At 40.1% G+C, this 22,544-nt stretch overlaps 1 protein-coding gene across 3 annotated transcripts in view; it reads left to right on the top strand.

Moving 5' to 3' along the window:
* The window catches only part of MOCOS (molybdenum cofactor sulfurase), a 229,557-nt gene that overhangs the window by 120,308 nt on the left and 86,705 nt on the right, over nt 1–22,544 (top strand). For all 3 annotated transcript variants that reach the window (XM_065832199.2, XM_071804385.1, XM_071804384.1), the window contains exon 5: nt 5,870–5,946. In XM_065832199.2, coding sequence (XP_065688271.1) covers nt 5,870–5,946 — 77 coding nt within the window. The remainder of the gene's footprint in view (nt 1–5,869; nt 5,947–22,544) is intronic.

The raw sequence follows: 22,544 nt of genomic DNA on the forward strand, positions 1-22,544 counted from the left end.
GAACCCTGAGAAGATAATAATCTGCAAAATCAGAAAGTGTCATTCAACCTGATTTGAGTAACAGACTCAAGGATTGCTCACCCTTTGCTGCGAAAGGGGAAGATTTTTCTACATATTAGTAGTGAGCAAAGTTACCAATTAGAAGTTCACCAAATTGCACATAAGAGATACACAGGGACATTTGAGAAATAAAAATGGATTGATTTTTTTATTCAATTTTCTCCTCCACAAGTGGCAGTTGTTCAGGCACTGGATAGGAATTCTCCTTTCGTTGTGTGAGAAACAGTCATTGCTCATGAACGTGTAATATGCTGCTAACAGAGATTAAAAGGAGTTGCTGAAGTGAGAGTAGGTGTCTTACTCAGAAGTCTATAATTTATTACTGCCCTCCTAGCATTTACATTCTTGGCTTACTGTAGCATGCCTCTGTGCAGGCAGTTATGCAAAAGTTGGATTATTATGAAAGCATAGTTTGACGATAGCATACATGCCCGTTACAACAGGCCATCTCCTAGTTTTATTTACTTCCTCCAGTGTCATATTTAGTCCAAAGGTCATGTGTACCTGAGGCTTTACTAGTAGGGGATCAAAAAGCCCGCAGATGAATGCTTGGTCTCACGTGATGCTGCTTTAAAATTCAGTTGTTGATGTTAATGTGACCAAGGTTTCACCCAGTTAAGAAAGCTAATAATGCAGACAACTGGCAAACTGCTAAAAATGAAGAGACAAAGGCAGAGAATGAGGGAAGTGTGTCCTCTGGAGTCCCACAAACACTCTGGAAAAGCACCTAAGAACTTTGTCTCAGGAGAAGCTGATAGATGTGCTGAAGAGCAGAACAGGGCCCTAAAGGTTTCATAGACCAGGAATTATTTCTTTTAAGTTAAAGAAAAGCTAAACAAATATAGCTCCTTTTGCAAATGTTGGTTTTTGATGTTAGAAAGCAGTGAGACCAATTAAGATTCATTCCCCTTTTAATATCAGAGGTGGCAATTACTAACCTAAGAAGACAAATCTGACTGAAAACAGTCTGTTCCTACAGCCATAGGCTTGACACTGTATACCCGTGGTGCTATGGTAATTCCAGCAAATGTGAATTCAGAATAAACAGGTAAACTTATAAAATGTAAAACTTAAATTTGTCAAGACAGTCGTTTCATGTGGAGGTGATATGGAATATCTCTAAGAGGTGAAAAATAGGACCTGAATGAACTACTTTTAAATGCATACCAAGAACCTCTCTGTATTGTTGTACTGTTTAATTAGATGAAAATAAATGAATGGAAAAGATGAAAGGAATTCATGTAACATCTCACTTCAAAGGGCAGCTCTACTCTTGAGGAGTGTTTAAAAAAAAAAAAAAGAAAAAATAAAAGCAGCTTATTCAAGAAATATGCTTTCTCTGTGGATTTGGTTTCACTTTTACCTGCTTTAGAAACTCAGGAATGACTTCTGCTCGTTTGACCTAAATGGAGTCGTGACTGCAGTGTAAAGGAGAGTGGAAGCTGGCTGACAGGGAGGCTCCCCCCCGCACTCCCTAATTGCACTTTGCACTGATTCAGCAATGCTCTCAAATGAGCAGGGTTATTTCTGACCCTGTAATGGGATTTTTGTCAAAGTTTCAAAGATCTGGGCTGTGTTCTGGATAGAAAGTGGGCATGTGCAGTGGCTCTGTATCTGGTTTTACTTTACCTGGGCGAACGACTTGACAAACACCAGGTGAATTGCTCATCCGCCTTCTAAGCTAGTCAGCCTTCCCAGAATCCAGAAGCAGGTGCTTTCACCCAAAATACCTAGAAGCTGTGCCTTGTATACTTTCCATCCATAGACAGAATAACTCACATTATGTGAGATATTTCACCACCAGTTGGCCCTTTTGGACTTCCGACATAAGTCAGTGCTGTTCAGCTCCAGGGTAATATTTTTGTTTTCCACCAAATTTTGCTAAGTCTTCTCATTAAACATGAGTTGTTTTTTTTTAGCCCTTAAGCACTTTATTTCCAATCATATCTGTCCAGGCCATGAATCTTCATCATCATATTTCCGTATAAAGGTGACCTGGCTAAGGAGAGGACAAATTCAAACTGCCCAAGATGTCACAGTTTCCTTCTTTGTCTCAGTTGCCCTGAAGTGTGGGATGGTGGCTTTAGGAACTAACATTTGTTTGCAGAAACCTAACAGAGAAGTGTCACAACAACCAATTGGGCAAGGTTTTAAAGAAAGACTAGCCTGTGTCCATCTCTAGGAAGATCCTAAAGCTGAGAGCTCTCTCTGTAAGCAAGAGTTTTCTCTCATTATGCAAAAGAAAAATTTTTGCTTCAAGAAACAGAGGTCTTGTGTGATTTGGAAAAGAAGAGCTCATCAGCTTCGTAACTCTGTGATAAATTTAGGCAGGCTGCTCTGTTTTTCGTTATGACATGAGCTGTTTAACCAGTTTGCCAGGTAGCAGGTTGATGTGAAATGCTATCAGCTTTTCACAAACACAATCAGCTGAGCAATTGAGCTCATCCCAGATGTGATTAAGTGGGATCAATTATAATAAGAACTAGATGAGAGAGGTAAGCTGCTTGTTTCTTGGGTTGATATTCTGCAGTATTAGCCTTTTTAAGTATCCTTTATATGCCATCAGCTGTACAACCTTTATTACCACAGGAAATGGCTTCTAGATCAGCATTCAAATGAATTTCATCCTAAACTGATTATTCTAACACTGGAACTGCCATTGAGTGGGGAAAAAATTTATTTGAAGCATCAGTTGCATCAAACAGAAAAGTAGTCCTTGGAAGTCAATGTTTTGCAATGCAAGGAGCATGTTTGCTCTCTAATCCTAAATATTCTGGGAGAGAGCTCTCTGTGTCCCAAGAGGAGAATAGCTACCCTTCATAGCATCATGTTTCACTGTGATACTAAGTAAAAATGCTATAGCACTTAAGGCTTAATTTGCTAAACATCAGAATTTATAGATGATTTCTATAAATTTCTCTGGGGATAAAGCAAAATGATCAATTCAATGTCTGGAAATATGGGTGAAATGAGAGCTTTACATGAAATTGCATATCAAGTGTTCAGTAAATCTGAAGAATATCCGTGAGAGTCAAGTGGACTGGAAGTACTGTAAATATACATATTATAGGAATAATGAAATGTTATTGCTTTCTTTATCAGAAATGGAAAGCTGGTAATACAGAAATAGAAGGGTCTGTATGAACATATGAAATCGAAGCGAGGAATGTTGCAAAATAGTCCATATCTAAATTGTAAAAGGAGAGACCTACCCAATTGCAAAAGGGGAGACTGAGCAAATGTGTTTAGCGTTATTTTCAATTATTTTATGGCTTCTGGTTCTTGCGATGGAGCTCGAAGAAATAACACAAGTCTGACAAAACAATGCAGGATGCACATACTGTCACAATGATTGTGCTGCTCTGGAGCATAATGTTTGACCAAAACCCCACAACTGTGTTTGCTTTCTTTTTTTCTAAGCAGAAAGTGATTCCTAAGCTCTGAACTGTTTCCATGAAAATCTTTAAGGTCTTAGAACAGTTCACACATCTCTTCTATTGCTTAGCAATGGATGTACTGCAGTTGTCTGCTTAGTTAATAATCATATCTAATGAACAGAAATCAAATTTTCGCTTCCACTTTTACTATAGGTGAGATCTGGAGGCCTTTGAAGATCCAGACTGGCACCTGGGTTGCCCTTTCAAGCGCTTTTCTATTCTGGTAATGATAAGGTTGTTGAGGGTTTTGCCCTCTTCTTGATGGGCCCAGTGCCAGTGTCTCTGCCCTGATCTTTCGTTCCCAGTGTTTTATTTCCTTTGCCAGCCATCGCCGGTAACTGAGCAGGGCAGGTCAATTCCCTCTCATGGATCCTTTCCGTAATCTCTCTTTGGCAGCTGTGTGGGACCACTGTGACATTTCCTGCAAACAGTGCAAATTTTTAATGTTTTTCTGCTTTTAATTCCAAAACCAATGTTAACCTCTGCCTTATCTCTTCTTCCTCCTCTTCCCCCAATTTTTCTGGCTGTTTGGATGGAGTATTGCTTCCCTCAGATACTGGTTCACAGGTCTCTGTGAAAATATTCCTGGTGTTAGGTCTCTTTCAAGTCACAAATGGCGATTTTAAATTTCATCACTGACAAGCAGCAAGGTTTCTTCCCTGACGTTCAGGAGAAATAGACATTATTAGGCAAGATTCAGAAATTCCCAAGAAGGATTCTTTTGCCTTTGTTTTGTTGAAATATGCAAGCATGAGTGATCTCTTTTGGGCCGTTCATCCTTGTAGCACTCTACGACTTTTCTCTTACCACTTGGCTTATGATGATTTGCTGTCTTTATCTGTCTTCTTTCATCCCAGATGAACATATTACCATATATACAAATACTCTTGCATTCTTTTTGTGTGTGGAACTTTACAAAATATTTTTGGAAGTTTTAGATGTCCTTCGCCTGACAGTGCAACTTGCAGTGTTTGAATTATTTGATAATATTAGAAAAATGAAATAGAAGATAAGTAACAAAAATCACTGTAGAAGTGAGAGCTATTATGCTATTCTATTGAGGTTTGTTTTATTAAATAAAGCATTTGAAGTCTGACATTTTTAACTTTTGACCCTTTTCACAAAACATATTTAATTGTGGCACCGAAAGCTTTGTACATGCGTTATGAAAAATGATATATCCAGAATTAAAAAAAAAAAAAATCTTGTTTTCTTGTCTGTTATGTGTGCATGTAAATTATTTTCCTCAAGAGTGCCTCCGTTTTGCTCCATGTTGCTCAGTCATTTTTCAATGTGGACATCATCATCCCTTTCTGAGAAAGATTCAAGGAACATCAAGTTACTGGGAAGGTCTCACCCTCATGGTCAGAGTTTAAAATTAAACTTGACACATGAGATTTGGGGTTGTTGCTGGTGGGTTCCTATCCAGTGTTAACAGTTTTGGAGATAGCTCCCTCTTTCTGGGAGACTTGCTGTGACCCCAGGTTCAAACTTACCTGGTAGTGAGTTCTGTACAGCTTTGACTTCATCAGTTGTTCAGCACTATTCTGCATTCCCCTTTTTGGTGAATGATCGCTCCATAAAACTTCTTGTAGACTGCGGTGCACACAAAGCCTAAAAAAATGTATTTGATGCTTGATATGGTGTCCCTTCTACCCCCTTGAATTCTTTTGGACACCATTTCCTGAATACATCCCCACCTTTGAGCTGCACCTTCTTCTTCTGAACTGTGGGAATGGCTGCAGTACTTCATTAAATCCGGCATTTTTGTTTCCATTTGGTGTTTCCTTTAAAAGATGTTGGTAGGGGGTGCGTGTTTTCCCCCATCCTTGTGTAGCATTCTTGTTACAGGTCAGTTATTTTAATTTCCAAGACGAGCACATGGAGGGAGGTTTGTTAGTGATCTCCCTCTTTGCTCCAGATAAGGAAAGTCTCTTCTTGCTTTCTAACTCCACTGTACTAGATGTAATCATGTCAGGGTCAGGGGGCAAACACAAGGTTTCCACCTGCCTCCTCACCTTCTCCTGACATCTTCTGGCATTGTCACAAAGTAACTTAGGACCTTGTGACATTAGCTCATAAGACATAACTGTTACCCACTACTCTTAAAATCCAAAACACACAAGCAGCCCATGCAGGGGAAATACAACCTTCTCTGTGCTAATAACTGTTCATATAAGCCTCTGTAGCTTTGAAGAATGTATTTTTGCTTCATAGAACACTACAAGACCGGAAGATGAATCCCAAAGGGAAGAGTTCCCACTCTGCAAGTTAGATTCACTGAATATAAAATAATAAATCTCAAAATAGATTTAAAGTCTGTACTGTAGCTGCATGATTTGTTTACTGTGCTCATTTATTCCATTCTTTAGGTTTGAAGACGGCACAGTCTCTTTTCTTGATATCATTGCTCTGAAACATGGATTTGATGTTCTGGAAAAACTCACAGGTCAGTTAACATAACTCTCATACTGGAAGAGTGAAGTTCAAGATTTATACTCAGGGCACAAGTCTGATCATATTTCCTATGGCTGTAGCCTAGTATTTCTTTCTAGATTTATTATCCATATTCGTCAATATGAGGATGAGACTTAAGTGTAACTGGTTTATCGAAGTCTTGTGTTTTGGATTATTCCAGCCTGATTTGGAAAAAACAAAATACGCAGACTGTTCTCCAAGTACATCAAGCACATCTAGGCTACCTCGCAATCGCAAAAATGCAATAGGAAAATCTATTGAGACCTGATGCAGTAAGAGTTCCTGCTGTGTTTGAGGACCCGGCAACTTGACCTGGTGCAGAAAAGTAATACAGATTAAGGGAGGAATCAAAAAAGAGAGTTTAGTGTACACCTGAAAGCTTTTTGTTAGATAGGAGACACAGTCCCACTGTGCAGGCAGCTATCTTCAAACAACGACCTTTCCAGATTATGACTTTTCACAGCAGTTTACTTACATCTGTACTTTGACACACTTCAGTGGAAAGCAGCTTTATGTGTCTGGTTTTTTGTTTTGTTTTTCTCATTTTGTTCTTTATTTGATAAAATGTAGCACTATAAGTCTTATGGAAATTCCCAGAAAAAGCACGTTTGTGAAATTGTAGTGCAGTTCCCGACCGCGGAGGTACAAAGTGAAAGAAGAGACAACAGTCATAGGCTGCAGCAAGGGAAATTCTGACTGGGCATAAAGAAATAACTTTTCAGGATGAAGGTAATCAAACACTGGAGCGAGTGCCCAGAGAGACTGTTAAATCTCCATCCTTGGAGATGTTTAGAATTTGACTGGGCTCAGCTCTGAACAATCTGATCTGGCTTTAAAGTTACTGCTCTTCTGAGCTGGAGGTTGAACTGAATGACCTCGGGAGGTCAAACCTAAATTAGTCTATGATCCTCTAACTATCAAAGGCTGATGCCTCTCTCCAGGCAGAGGATATTATAATACAGGCTGGGGGATATTCAGCTGTGAAGAGTTGGAAGACAGACCTTTCCATTTACTGCTTAGGGCATATTTGTGCAGTAGACCGAGTCTATGCAGAGCTAACTACATTTGAGATTTATAAACAAGCTGAGTCTGCCATCTTGATCTTGTCAGTACTTTATGGAATTGAAATTCTCCAGTCACATTAACTTTGTGAAGATAGTGTAAACCTGGCAAAGGTCTCTTTGCAGTGGACTTCCCTGGGTAGATCGTTTCCACAACACATCTGCTACCAGGTCTTTATCTCCCCAGGCAGAGGGCAGGTAGCCTGGCATAAGGCATAAGAGGCCAGTGCAGGCTTTCTAGCTTGCTAAGGAGTCTCATGACTTTTCAGTGGCTCCCACTGTTCAAGTATCTTTGAAGCCCTTAATGTGGAGCTAACACTGAAGTCTCAAGTAAAGCTTTGAGATGATCTTCAAGTCAGAAGCTCTATGTGGAGGATGACCATCATGTGCCTGTTGACTCCAGGGTATCATGGTGCTTGTCTGGCTCAGCACCCCAAAGGCACAACCTCTCTGTGATTTCTGCTATGGGTCAGTGATTCTCCTGAAAGGTACAGGAGATGACACTTGGCCAGGGAAACCTGCACCACTGGCTGTGTAGGAGGCTTGCACCATGGCGTGCTTCCACATGTGGAACGTGCCAGGTTAACGAAATATGTTCCTGAAATATGTGTTTCATACTCAGGTATGTGCACAGTTAATGTGTAATGTCTGAACCTCCCTTCTCCAGTGCACTGTTTTATTTCCTATATAAAGGCACAAAGTGCATCATTATGTAAAAGAGACCTGAGTCCTGAGAGACACTGACTATGTATTTTTCAGGCTGGTATAATTTCTGCTAGTGTCTGTGGGGGATTATTGTCAGGATTTATCTGAAATATTCTAGTGGCTTCTTCCTCACAGAGCAGGACTTCTGTGAGGAGTGTTCTGTTAGATGCTTGAGGTATTGCTCATGTTGAAATCAATAGCAGTTTTCATCCACTTCAATAGGAGCCTGACCGAGCTCCAACAAGTAAGGATGTTCTGCTTTATGATAATGTGTGGAGACCAGGGATCAGAAAACAGCCTTTCGTAATGTTCTTGTAGTTTTAAAAAGCTTCTGAAGAGTGTGAAATCCTAAATAAATGCATTCCCTTGTAAAGAGGGCTAACTGCTTTGGTTAAATGTGTAGGAGCATTACCTGCCACAATCAGAGAGCTGATGATAGCATCTCCTCCATTACATTTATCAGCCTTTGAAACCTCAGATTGGTACTTATTTCAGCTAAACAATTGAAAAATCTCTTAATACTGGACTGAGGGAGATATTTAACCCTGAACCTGAATAAAGTAAATAGCAGTGGATGAAAGGATAGAGGCATGAATAAAGAGCATGTTGAGACCTTTCAGTCCTTATTATTGCTTTTAGTTTGCCTTCTGACCTATAGCAGAGAAGAAAATCTAAGGCAGCTGAAGTGGTTTGGAATAACCTGTCAAAGGGGTTCTCCACAAAACTGTTATGAGGGTGTGTGAGCTGGCCTCAATTCTGGGTTTAATTCATTTACTGATTATGGGGGGTTGTTCATTTCTTTGTTTGTTTGAAAATGTTTTAAAGTCTGGCTTGAAGTGGTAACTTTTTGTCCACAGTGTCTGATAAACTTTTTTTTCTTTAACAGTCATCAATACCAAGGCTAACTGGTTCAAATAGCAAAGCAGATGCTTTTATACTACTTTGAAGGGAATATGCTGAATTGTTATATATGTCCATTAATAAAAAATGCATTTGACTATATCAATAACATATTTGTTATCAGGATGCTTGAATAAAATCATTTAAAGGCTTTTCCTATCACTCTTTATCACATTGAGAAGAGCTATGGACTCCCGTCTTATGGATGCTAAAACACTTCTGTAGATGTGGTGAGAAGTGGACAGACTGGATCAATGGGCTAAGGACAATTGTATGAGGTTCAACAAGGCCAAGTGCCGGGTCCTGACCTGGGTCACAACAACCCCAGGTAGTGCTACAGGCTCAGGGAAGAGTGGCTGGAAAGCTGCCTGGTGGAAAAGGACCTGGGGTTGTTGATTGACAGCCGGCTGCATATGAGCCAGCAGTGTGCCCAGGTGGCCAAGAAAGCCGACAGCTTCCTGGCTTGTCAGCAAAACTAAGGAAGTGATCCTCCTTCTGTCCTTGGCACTGGTGGGGCTGCACCTCAAATATTGTGTTCACAAGTCTGATGAGGAGTGGCTGAGGGAGCTGGGGCTGTTTAGCCTGGAGAAAAAGAGGCTGAGGGGAGACCTGATCGCTGTCTACAACTACCTGAAAGGAGGTTGTAGCATGGAGGGTGTTGGTCTCTTCTCCCAAGTAACAAGTGATAGGACAAGAGGAAATGGCCTCAAGTTGTGACAGGAATTAGGAAAAACACTGAAAGGATAGTCAAGCCAAGGGAAGTGGTTGAGTCACCACCCCTGGAGGTGTTTAAAACACATGTAGATGTGATGCTTAGGGGTAGGGTTTGGTAGTGGACTTGGCAGTGTTAGGTTAATGGTTGGACTTTGTGATCTTAAAGGTCTTTTGCAACCTAAATGACTCTATGATTCTGTATTTCATAAATTTGCCAAAGCAATAATGTCTGTTGCAGTTGTATACAATATCTCTATTGAATTAGCTTCACAGAGATATTTTTAGTAATTTTTCCAGGGTATTTTAATTGGTGTGTTTTAACCTCTACAAGAACCTTCTTTTTTTTTTTTTTTTCTGATGTTCCTGATTGTGCAGCTTGGATTTCACTGGAGAGCAAGCTTTTTTGAAGCTGAAAATTGCTATGTGAAAAATATGGATGTGGCTTCAAACTTCCAGATTTATAATCCCTTCATAAAAAATGAAAAATAAAAATTCAGGAATATTTCTTTTTTTAATTCAAAAATGTATTTTTTCCACAGTGCTAAAATGTAGAAAGGTAAAGAGAGATGAGGAAAAAAGAAAAAAAAACGCTGAAAGAATAGATGATAAGAACCCTATACTGAGGAGAAATTTAAAAAAAAAAAAAAAAAAAGGTTTTGGCAAATATGGCAAATGTTAGAATTTTAAAACTTCTGCACTGCTGGTGTAACCTAGATACTTTGGTGATCTCTAGTCACTTTCTGGAGTGCCACACTGAAAAGCAGAAATTCCAGCACTGCCTCTTTTCATTTACAAGAGACTAGAGTAACTTACATAACAGAAGAAGAAATTGAATTCTGTAAAGGATTTTAATCACCACATGATCCACGAAATTTCCACAAAGTCAGGCTAGTCCTGTGCCATTATCTGTGTACCCAGATGAATTAAGCTTTTGTTCCAGTTAAATAGGAAATTTCAACATCTCCCTTCATAGTAAAACTAATGTGATTTTGCTTATATGTATGTTCATGTAAGTACAAAAATTTCTATGTGGTGTGTTTTTTCTTTAGAAGTTAATCATGCAGAAGATAAATCAAATAAGCACCGTGCAAAGGTGGAAATAGAACGTGATATGGTCATGTTTGGGTTTTTCCATCCTAAAGTACATTTTGCATGCCCATTTATTGAAGCTAATGTGAAGGGTCACTGCAGCGCTCCAACTCCCCCAGCCCCACCAGCGTTTCTGGTGGCCCTTCTGCATTGGCCGTGGCAATGAGGCTGCCTGGGGGGCTGTAGTGCAGCACCACAGCCTGCAAACCAGTATGTGCCATCCAGAGCAGTGTGGTCACCTTTTTAAATATTTAGCTCTTCAATAGGCATTGAATATTTCTGTTCCTGGTGTGACTGATTCAGTGCTTTGCAGCTGCCATTTTCCTCTCACCATCCTCTTTTTCCCCTGCACATCATTGAGCATATTGCAGTTTTTCAGGTTACTTAGTTTCTGTCAAAGGTCCCCTGGTCATTTTGAATAAACATTATTGGCATTTCTCACAACAAAGCCATCGCATGCTGTAGAAACACTTCGTAATCCAGAAGTATTGCAGATTTTTTTTAAGCCACTTTATGCATATTTCTTCCACTTCAAATGTTGGAGTTTTCAGTGGCAAAATCCACTATCAGATGTGAACCACTTCTGAATCTCACTTTACTGTAGCTCCTGGAGTACTTGCTTTGCACTCCTTTGACACAATGATTTTCATTCTTGCTTGGAAATAGCCTGGAGTAGAAACAAGCAAAATAAATGAAGTGTTGCAATAATTGTGTCCTTCTGTATAATAAAAACACTGCTGAAGTTTTTTGGGATGTATTTGTGATGGGTTGATGCTGGCTGGATGCCAGATGCTCACCAAAGCTTCTCCTCAGCTGGACAGGGGAGAGAAAATATAACAGAAGGTGCATGGATCAAGATAAGGGCAATGAGAGATCGTTCACCAATTACCATCACAGGCAAAACAGACTTGACTTGGGGAAAAATAGTTTAATTTATTACCAATCAAATCAGAGTAGCACACTGAGAAATAAAAACTAAATATTAAAACACCTTCCCCCCCACCGCTCCCTTCTTCCCAGGCTCAATTTGTCTCCTAGTTTCTCTACTTTCTCCCCCAAGCAGCGTAGCAGAGTGGGGAGTGGGCGTTGTGGTCAGTTCATCACACATTGTCTCTGCCGCTCCTTCCTCCTCAAAGGGAGGACTCCTCACACTCTTCCCCTGCTCCAGTGTGGTGTCCCTCCCATGGGAGACCATCCTTCATTAACTTCTCCAACGTGAGTCCTTCCCATGGGCTGCAGTTCTTCATGAACATGGGTCCTTTGCAGAGGGTGCAGTCCTTCAGGAACAGACTGACCTACCTCAACTTCCATTTAACAACAAGGCATATTTCATGCCAGAGTTGCATAAATGATATGTGTGTCTATGTAAGCCAGGGGTCTTGTGTCTTTGTGATTTTTAAACTTAACCTTTAGCTGGTATGTATTTTTATTAGTAAATCTTTATCAGTTTTACAAATGATACTAAGATGCATAATTCGCAATTATGTTAGAAGGAGTACTTTAATTATAATGTCTGTTCATGAGACATTAATTCCCTTCACGAGAAAATGTATTATGTATTGGAAGAAATTTTAAGAGGCAGACTAAGTCTCCTAAGGATGATGAATTGAGATTCCTTTTTAAATTTGCTAGGTGCTTGATGGTTTCTTGGAGAGTAAAGAATGTGCTGATTTTCATAGAGGCAGTTCTATTACACACAGCCAAAGCAAAATACAGTGCAGTATACAAAATGGTGAGGCTAATTTTCTCCTCAGTCAGCTTGGCAGGGATTACTGGGATTTCTTCTTCTGTGTGGAGTTTGTGGCTGCTTCCTGCCATGGGCTGGGCATGTCACCTGAACTTGGACCGTGGGTCTGATGGTTGTGGATTTTACTGCTTTCATTGTCAAAGCTGCTTTCATTCATAATTTTAATGGATTAGGGTTTTTTCTTTTAAAAATAATGAGATTAAGGATGTCATTAATATATGTGTGTTCTGGCTTGTGATATATAGATGTCTTGGAAGTGGATGCTCCATGTTGACCAACATTTATGAAATACTTAATTCTAATGGGAAATTCTTCCCTTGGTTTAAGAGAGAGAATGAATCATTGATGAAATTTTTACTTTCTCTATGTCAGCCATGTTAGGGAATCCACGGACCCACCGTAGGATTCCCTGACGCAGCCATTTGCCACAAAATGAACTTTAACATAGAAAAAACCCGTACAATTTGTACTAATCTCCTTACCTCACTGATTGACTGCTCATACTGTATTTGAGAGAGAATTATGTAGTGGTGGGTTTTGGTTTGTCTGGGTTTTTTTGTTCTTTTTTTTTTGTTTGTTTGTTTGTTTGTTTGTTTGTTTGTTTTTCTGAGAATAAATATTTAATGAGTTGGCAGTAGGGAGAAGATACTCTATCCACACTCTAAATATGAAAACAGGGATTCACTGAACAGAGGGCATTTTAAATTCTGGCACCAGAAATAAAAGTTTGACTTCAAAATGTGAAAGAGAGTGCATAAGAATTTAACAGGACACATAACACAATGGATACAAGTATTTAATTTATTTTATTTTATTTATATTGTTTAATTATATTTCATTTTATTTTGTTTTATTTTGTTTTATTTCTTATTTTGTTTTGTTTTGTTGCATTCCCTCTCCCTCTCCCTCTCCCTCTCCCTCTCCCTCTCCCTCTCCCTCTCCCTCTCCCTTTCCTTTCCTTTCCTTTCCTTTCCTTTCCTTTCCTTTCCTTTCCTTTCCTTTCCTTTCCTTTCCTTTCCTTTCCTTTCCTTTCCTTTCCTTTCCTTTCCTTTCCTTTCCTTTCCTTTCCTTTCCTCTCCTCTCCTCTCCTCTCCTCTCCTCTCCTCTCCTCTCCTCTCCTCTCCTCTCCTCTCCTCTCCTCTCCTCTCCTCTCCTTTCCTTTCCTTTCCTTTCCTTTCCTTTCCTTGGTTGCATTTCTTGGGGCATGTTTTTTCACGGGTTTTATGCTGTCAGGCTGCTTGTGTCTGTGGAGACTCCCCATTTCGCAGAGCTTTCATGTTGTTTAAGCTCGCTTCTTTGACATCATTGAGGGCTGCTAGTTTGCTCTTGCTTTTAGTTGCTTGCTTCACCTTGATTTACTTTGCTTCAAGTGGTATCTTATAGATTGTTTAAGGTTATTCTATTCTATTCTAAAGTTGTTCTATGCTGATTTAGGTAGGCTATTCTAAGCTAAGTTTAAGGCCACCTCGTGGAGCAGCAGGCCCCCAGCCCAAATGGCCCAAAGAAGCCGTGGCAAGGGGCCGTGCTCAACGCTGCAGAGGAAGGCAAAAAAACCCCAGAGACACTTGGTGCCCCACATGGGGAAAAAAAAAGCCTTCCTTCCCCCAGCTGCAGGACACGAGAGGCCATCTTCCTGATGCTTGAGCAACAGGTAGGAACCGAGCCAAAAGGGCCCAGTGGAGCTCTGAAAAGTGGTCATGCTCAATGCTGCAGAGGAAGGCAAAAAACCCCCGGGGACCAGTGCCAATCTGCCCCAGGGGAAAAAATTCCTTCCTGACCCCAGTGCTGGCGATCGGCTGTTCCCTGAGCATGTGAGCCAGACCTGGCTCCTTGTCCTACAGGCTGCTCAGGCCTCCCAGGACCTGCCCAAACCCTATCCTATCCTATCCTATCCTATCCTATCCTATCCTATCCTATCCTATCCTATCCTATCCTATCCTATCCTATCCTATCCTATCCTACCCTATCCTATCCTATCCTATCCTCCCTTGACCTGGAGCCATCTCCCAGACTTCCGAGAGTGCCCAAATGCCTCTGATCTCATGGACCTTGGGGACAAGAATCCTTCCTGTGCCTGTCAGGACACCAGTGGGTGTTCCAAAGCACTTCAACCCCTCTACATCCTCTTTCTTACGGCTCCTGAGCCTGGCTCCATAGGCCATGAGGATGATAAGCTCTGCCATGCTTCTCAAGAAGGCAACATTCCTTTGCTCTTGCCACTGCTAGCCAGTTGAGAAGGATTTCCATGCATCAAATGCATTTGGAAGGTGGCTCTGACAGCAGATTGTCTTGCAGTGGAGAACCTCCAGCAGCCTCATGCAAGGTCTTCCTCCCTCAGCCCCTGCCCTGTGATTCCACCAGCTGCTCCAGTGCTTCCTTGGGGATGTGGCCAGTCTGCCCCCAGGCTAGCTCTGGCAGTGGATGCGGGAGGCTGCTCCCTTTTATACTGCCCCAGGGCATTGTGACCTCAGCGTTGCCGGGTGCTGGCATTGTGACATGGGGGTGACAGAGGCCCCATGTGCAGCCCCACCCACCCCCCCTCTGCCCAGCACCCTTTGGAGGGAGCCTTTGAGGTGCTGTCCCCGATTCAGTCCCTGTACCTACAAGATAGGGGAGTAATCAACCTAACCATGGCCCTTTTTTGCAAAAATACAGTGTGGATTTGTTGTCAGTCCAGCTTTATTCCCTCCCCTCCCCTCCCCTCCCCTCCCCTCCCCTCCCCTCCCCTCTTCAACAATGAGGTGACTGTTTCTGTTTTTAGATTTCTGTCCCAAGATAAACTTGCATTAGAGAACAAACTAAAAAAAAAAAAATTAAAGGATATGTATTTACTGCTAATAGTTCTTGCTGGTTTTCTCAACTTTCTTTTGTGACTTGCCTAATGGAAACTAGACATCATTTGTACCATTAAAAGCAGAGCAGAACAGCTAGAGCACGATTTGAGAAGCTTTGAAAAAGTGAGTTGCCGGAAGAAAACCTGCCAGGGCTGCCTTTGCAGACTTCAATCTGCACATAAGGTTTCTTTCTGGAAACAAAAACTGCTTTTATGTTTTGGGAGTTTTTAATATGCATTGATGTGGATTGCATTCACAAACTGCCTAATCTATGAAAAGGCCTAGTGCAGGACCAAAAATGTCAGAGTCATTCCTCAGACCTGTAGAGATAACACAGGAAGAGGTAGTACAGCACATAAATGTCTTGGGTATTTTTGCATAATACAGCTAGAGAGAAAAATAGGCTTCTTAGGAACTAAAACAAAGGGAAAATGTCTTTATTATAAGCTTGGCTGATGAAGAAAAAGTGCAGCACAGCTGACAGAAAATATACTCTTGGCAAGAGATAATTGTTCTGTGTTCAGACAAAAGAGTTAGCACAACTTCTGCACTGAAGGCATTTGATGGCATCCAGCATTATTACAGGGGAGAGATTTGCAGCAGAGTCCTTTCATGCTTGGGAGACATCTGGGAAGAGGAAACTGGGGCAGGTAATAACAATAACTGGGGGATCACCACAGGTGATATTGAAGTCTGCACTTACAGACTTTTTCTCCTTTGGCAGGGCTATGTGCATTGCAGGTCTCAAATATTAAAGACTACAAGGAGAAACTTGAGGCAATTTTGATTTGGGGGGCTTTCTGTGTTTCCACATGAAAGCGTGCTGGAGTCACTTGTCTCGTTTCACCACGGAAGCCTTAACCCCCACCCTGCTGGCAGCAGTAGAGTCTCTTGCAAGCCAGTTAGTGTAGCCTTTGCCTGCCTTTCTTCTTCCATCCTTCTTTGTGCATGTAGTTTAGTCCCTAGATGAAGAAGTGATTTGTCACAAGTATTTGGTGTCCTACTAATTACGCTTCTGTGTTGTAGATCAGGAATTATTGGAACCTATGAACCTACAAAAATCAATAATTAAGATCACAGTATGCACTTTGCTTTTTGGTGTGATTTATACACCTTCATCTGACTGTCGGTTAATTCACTACAGGGGAAAAAAAAAAGCCACCACAACCTAAAGCAAATGAAACATGGGGAAGAAATCGGAAGCATAGCATTGCACGGCGAGTATGACAGCTGTGGAACATGTTAGAATCCTCAGTTGTCTGGTGTTGCAGATCATAGTGTTGACTTTAGTAAAAGCAGCAGAAACACCAAAGAACCAGTGAGTTTAAAAGGACTATTGTTCCGGATCCTGAGGAGTGGCAAAGTGCACTCCTACACTGGTCGTTCCCAAATAGAGGCTTTGAGGCAACAGTATGGTCATCAGCTGCACATTCTTGTTTGTTTTCTGTCTCCGCTAATCCTAATTTCCCAACCCTAACTGGTAACATAAGAATGTGGACATCCCCTTTGAGCTGTGGTAGCTGTAAGTTGGATTTGTTAATGAGCTAATGAGAGTAGAGTGGAGCCTTATTCCTATTCTGATAATCTGTTGAACAAGGTTTTACTAATGTGTATACCAACAGTACAGTTTTAATTTTCTTGCAATTCTATGTACCTTACTGCACATGGGATAATACAAGAAAGGTGTTTTTTCTGCCTCAGAGCAGATGGTTGCTGTGAAATTAAGCCCTGACTTACTGGTGAATCAGAGCATCCACCTTATTCACTTTCAGGTTTGCAAGAAGAGGTTGCATTTCACTGTAATGACCTCACCTGTGTCAATGCTCTTACAAAGGCACACATTGAGTCAATAGGACCATGAAAAGAAGGCTAATGTAATGGTCAAGGAGCTAGATGAGGGCTTGAGAGACTTGAGTTCCTTTCCTCATCCACAAAATTTACTTGAATTTTATTAAATTACACAGATACAAATCTTCAGGGGAGCAGGGAGTTGGATAACTAAATGTTTCCAGATCTGCATTTAATCTCTGGGTAGAATTTCTCTTATGTTGTTGTCAGCACCTACATCTGAGGTGACCATTTGGTTTCCCATTGCAATCGATGGAACAGACAGTGCTTCACCAGCTTGATCCCTCTGACATTTTTTGAAAATGTAGGATGAGAGGAGTTACAGCCAGCCATACCAGTTCTTCTCATGGCCTGTTAAGGGGACTAAGATGTTACCTTAGTGTGGTATAGGACATTATCTTTACTTAATGTTCCTGCTGATGATCCCTTTGGGATTAGAAATCTGAACTGTCAGATTAGTTGAGGTGGAAGTAGAGTTTTGGTTTTTTACCTTCCCTTAGATCTGTGACTTGTGTTGGGCAGGACAGGTTCTACATTTCTCGTGGTCAAAATGTACCAGTAAAACAAAACAAGTAATGTGCTGGAAGAAACCTGAGTAGTATGAAGGCTCAGCGTGAGGTTTTCTAGTTGTGAAACATTCATCTGTCTATTACTCTGTGAGTGATTTCTGATTGGCAACATGTATTTCATGCTTCAAATCCAAGCTTATTCAGGTAGATATTGCTTTCTCAAAGAGGGAAAGGTTCACAGTCAAACTATCTTTCAAAGGCAAAACTATGTCTTTCTCAAGGGTGAGAACATCCCTGTCAAAAAGATGTCTGATGTAAAGAGTATGTATGTACAGCTCACTTCAAAAGTCTGTGATTGTTTTCATTTTCAGATGACTGGTTAAAGCGGATTAAGAGGAAAACAAGCTCAGTTGGTTCTTTTGCATCAAAAGAAGCCATTATTGGGACTGTGCTTAATTTATTAGGGAAGAAACGCTCAACTGAGCACATATTTGGTAATGGCTGTAAATGGAATTAAAACAATTAAAGAGTAAGCCTTACAAAATGAGCAAGTAGGTGAGGCACCCACAGAATGGGTGAAAGACCCAACTCTTCAATAATGGCTGTAGGAATATTAACAGCGGTTCAAGAGTAATGAAGCTCTGATCCTCTGGTTCCTAGACTGATGTGGCATTGCCTGCAAATGGCTGAAGGATATCTTGGAGAAGTACTTTTTGTCTTCAGTACCTTTCTCCCTTGATCATTTTCTGTGTCAGATGTAGTTGGGATCTGAAAGAATTGCCATTTTCACTACAATGTTGTCATTGTCATTGCTAAGAGATAGAGAACCAATGAAGTCCTGCGAGGTGACAGATTTCAAAGGAGAACAGAAGTGGGGGCTTTTAGAATTGGGCTTTTAGAATTCCAAAGACTTTTTGTTATCTAAATTGGTTGATTAGGTAAAGGTTCTTGTTATCCTTGGAATACCCTTTTAAAATGGGGAAAAAATAAAAATCTCATGCAGTTGTGTTCTTAAAACATGTATAAGAAATACTCAAGAATTATCTCTGTATAGTTCCAGCTAAAAAGCCAAATTTAAAGGGAAATTGAAAACAAAATTACACATAAATTAATTCCATTATATTTTAAACATTGTAATATATTGCTAATTAAGTTTTGCCACATCTTGATGTACTAACAAGAAAATAAAATGTTACCTTGTGGATACTAATTTGCTTTGCTGATACGTGAACAGTTTTCTTATCAACATGCACATGGAAAATGAACCTTGACAGGCCGGCGAAATAAATTTATTAATATGAAAAAATAGAACACATTGTGATTAGAGAAGGGATCAGTGTTTTGGCATTTCTGGAAGAGGGTTTGGTTGGCATTAGGGGTATGCACTTCAGCAGATTTCAGGGTCCCATTCTAGTGCAGGCTGCCTACCATGGCAAGGATTACCCTATTTCATTTATTACATTTTTAATTTCCTACCTAACTGGATCCAGCTGTTTCAGCCCTTCATGCGACACAGAGATTTTCTGCTAAATCCGAAGGGGCTAAATTAAAGCAAAACGAAATTTGCATATTGTGTAAAACTTTACTTGTTCCACAGATCCAGATTATATGGTGCTAATCACAAACACTAGTTAGAGTAAATCCTCTTGAAGTCACCCCAGGGTTAAGTCAAATGCTTTACACTCTTTGACACATACTCATGAAATATGTAATCAAGTCTGTTTGACGTCCTCTCCTAATTACGTGTGTGTATTTTAAGCAGATGCTTTTCCAGCTGATCTGCGCCTGTTGAGATCCTTTCTTCATTATTAATCAGAAAATCATGCTGTATGTTAACGGCAACTGCCAATTATGAGAAACTAATACTAGCTTTTTTTCCTTAGAAGCTGTGCTTTTGCAAATAAGACCATTGCCAAATAACATATAGATTTAAAGAAAATGTAAGAACCTCTGAAAGTTATCCATCAGGGGTATAATTATTCTGCCATGTACTGTACTATTTCATTCTATACCTAAAATTTATTCTTACAGATACTGATTTTTTAGTTTGAGGAGAAATATTAAGTAAAGTTCATTCTCTATTGGAAGTGAGAATGGACTGGTTATTTTTACAAAAGCTAGAATTTAAATGATTAAAATATTTTTCCCCCAAGACTCTACATTTGCAATTTCTGCCAAGAATATTAATACATACGCTTAGCCTTTCGTGAAGTCTTCTTATTCAGTGAGATAATATCAGGAGGCAAAATTAATATTTAATTAACTTGGGAGTCACTGAGTTTTAAGTAAACCCCATTTTTATTGTGACTATGTAAGAACAGTACGCAGAAATTGCTAGTGACCTAGTTGGTTTTGCTCCTGCTCTTCAGCTGAAGGATGCAAACTGCCACTTCCGTTTTGCTGGAGTTTCACACTTGGTATGTTCCCTTCAGAGTGTTTAGCAGAGACATCTACTGGCGAAATGTTAACTAGCATTCATAGAATCATAGAATGTCCTACGTTGGAAGGGACCCACAAGGATCATCGAGTCCAACTGCTATCCCTGCATATGACAACCTCGATATTCACACCGTGTGTCTGAGGGTGTTGTCCAGTCTTCTTTTGAACACTGTCAGGCTTGGGGCTGTGACACCTCCCTGGGGAGCCTGTTCCAGTGCTCCACCACCCTCTGGGGGAAGAACCTTTTCCTAATGTCCAGCCTAAACTTCCCCTGGCACATCTTCCTGACATTCCCTCAGGTTCTGTCATTCTCTTCCTCAGGTCCTTCAATACCATTTATTACACCTCTGAAGAGAGACCTGCTAATACAGAAATGAGGACTTTGAAGTATGGAGCATTAAACCTATCATTTGGAGGGAAGCCTGAAGTAGTATTTCAACAGATACAAAATTAATAGAAACAAAATAAAAATTTCTTATATTCTCACTAAAGTTACTTGCTGTCGAACTACTACACTACTTTTAGTAAAGATGTATATATCAAAGCAGAGAGAATAAGGAGTTTATGATCCATTGTAGATGAACAGAGCTAATTGCAAGTCATAGTTAGTCTTCACTGATTTTGATTCAGTCAATATAGAATGAAAAGAAATTACAGAATATAATCCAAAGAGCTATTCTGCCTACAGTGACTCGTTTCTTGTCTAATGCTTGTTCCACACTCACATTTTATTTTTTTGATAAACATCTGCCTTGGCTGTCACCTTTGCTGAATTTTTAATGGCTCTGAATAGGACCGTTCTGGATACGGTTTAAATGCTTGTGTGCTTGCTGCTCTAGTTGTGGCTTGAACGCTTAGAGGTGGTCAGAGGTGCAATGAGCAAATGCCTGGTGCTTGCACAGATGGAGATACCAACAAGTGCTCTTTGGGCTCAGGCCCTGGAGAAGCCCCTGGAAGTCCACCCCACAGCCCTGCCTCTTCCTTGGCCCCCCCAGGAGACACCCACCTACCTGGCGGTGGGTGTAGCCTTGTGGAGGTGGAAAAGCAGAACTGAAAGAACACAGATGATCGCATTCCCCCAACAAAAGGTCATTAAATGGTTAAAAATCAGTCTTTGCCTTCTTGGGTAACCTGTGGATTCAAGACACCAAGAAGGGTGTCATCCATGTAGTTGGAGAGGTCACATTTTCTCAAAATTTCTACTGGTGAAATGTATTTTTAAAAGTACCTGTCTTAATTATGTCTTTTTTTCAGGAGGCAGTTGAAACATTTTAAAAGAGATGAGTCCTGCTTATAAGAGGCCTGCTATAGCAGTGATATTCTTCAGACCAACTGTCACTATTTTTGGAATTAAATGTTCACTGAACCTATGAAAACCTATTTTAATCAATTTGTGTGTTATGTTCCTAAAAGTATTCAGTTTGTTTTATTCTAGGTTTATAAGCATTTGTAATGGCCATTTCAGGTCTCTTATGCCTTCAGGTCTATATGTGTATCTTAGCCAACTCCAGATTTAAGATCCACAGATCTGCTCACCCATATCACATTCCCTATTACCTCATTTTCATCCATGTCCTAATTTTCATGAAAAGACGACTTCACTGGGGAGAGAACCTTCACTTATCTGCTGCTTTAATTGTAAATGTTACAATTCTATGAGAGCTGGAAATTTTTTTTTTCAAGTTTTTCCTCTTGTCTTCTTTCTCCTTCCCTTTTGTCTCCTTTCTTTGTTCTTTTTATCTTTTTACTTTAGAGAGTTTGCAAGTATTTTGTTGAAACATCTTACAAATTGTGCTGTACTATACTGAATTTAATACAAAGGTTTGAAATTGGTTTGTTTAATTTGCTTGTTGCTTATAGTCTTTTAGCATAAATGTGTTGTCTCGAGTTGATGCTAAAATTTCCATTTTATTACCGTTTGCACCAAGAATTGCTATTTTGTTATTTTATTCATGTTATTTATTGAAACCCCAGGGCACTAAAACTTCTGTCTAGTTTCTCCTTTAAAGTGAAAACTTCCAAATCAGCTTGAACTTTGACTACCTTCCTACTGAATGCTTCATAAGATTTTAAGGCAGTCATAAAAATCAATTTGTTTTGTAAGTATTAGGCTAATGTCTATGATATTCTCGCAAGTATCAACAAAAATGGTGCTGAGCAGGAAAAATTCTGCCATGAGATAGTATTTGAAGAAAAGATACATTTAGCTTTATAAACTCTGGATACAGAGATGTAAGAAAAACTTCTTGGCTTATCCAGTCCATGAAAAAAAAGTTGATACTCTCTTGAAAAATAAGAGCTTAATAAGCAGCTTTCTAATTTCAGTGAATTTTATCATTAGTAGCTCAAATCACAGGAATTTAGGGAGATAGGATTGCCAACACAAATTTTCTCAGCTTAACTATGTTAGTCAGAGGACTTTCATTTTTTACAGTAGAGCGATGTTGGCAGGAGGTCGTCATGTAGTTATTTCACTAAGCAAACTAGGTTGACCTATTGTCCCAAGAGCCGGTGTAATCCCTCTTTATGTTAGAATGATTTTGACACCATAACCACACTGTCAAAAATGTTAAGGAATAAAAAGCTGTTCTCTCCTGAGTGTTTAGCAGTACAATTCTGTATTTCAGGCTTGATGTTCCACGTCAGTGTAAAATAAGGTGAAAATGCCCCACTTCTGACATGGCAGCAAACTACACCGCTTTTCTAACGACCTAAATCATTAA

The sequence above is a fragment of the Patagioenas fasciata genome, chromosome 2 (genome assembly GCF_037038585.1).
Source record: "Patagioenas fasciata isolate bPatFas1 chromosome 2, bPatFas1.hap1, whole genome shotgun sequence".
Taxonomy (NCBI): Eukaryota; Metazoa; Chordata; class Aves; order Columbiformes; family Columbidae; genus Patagioenas; species Patagioenas fasciata.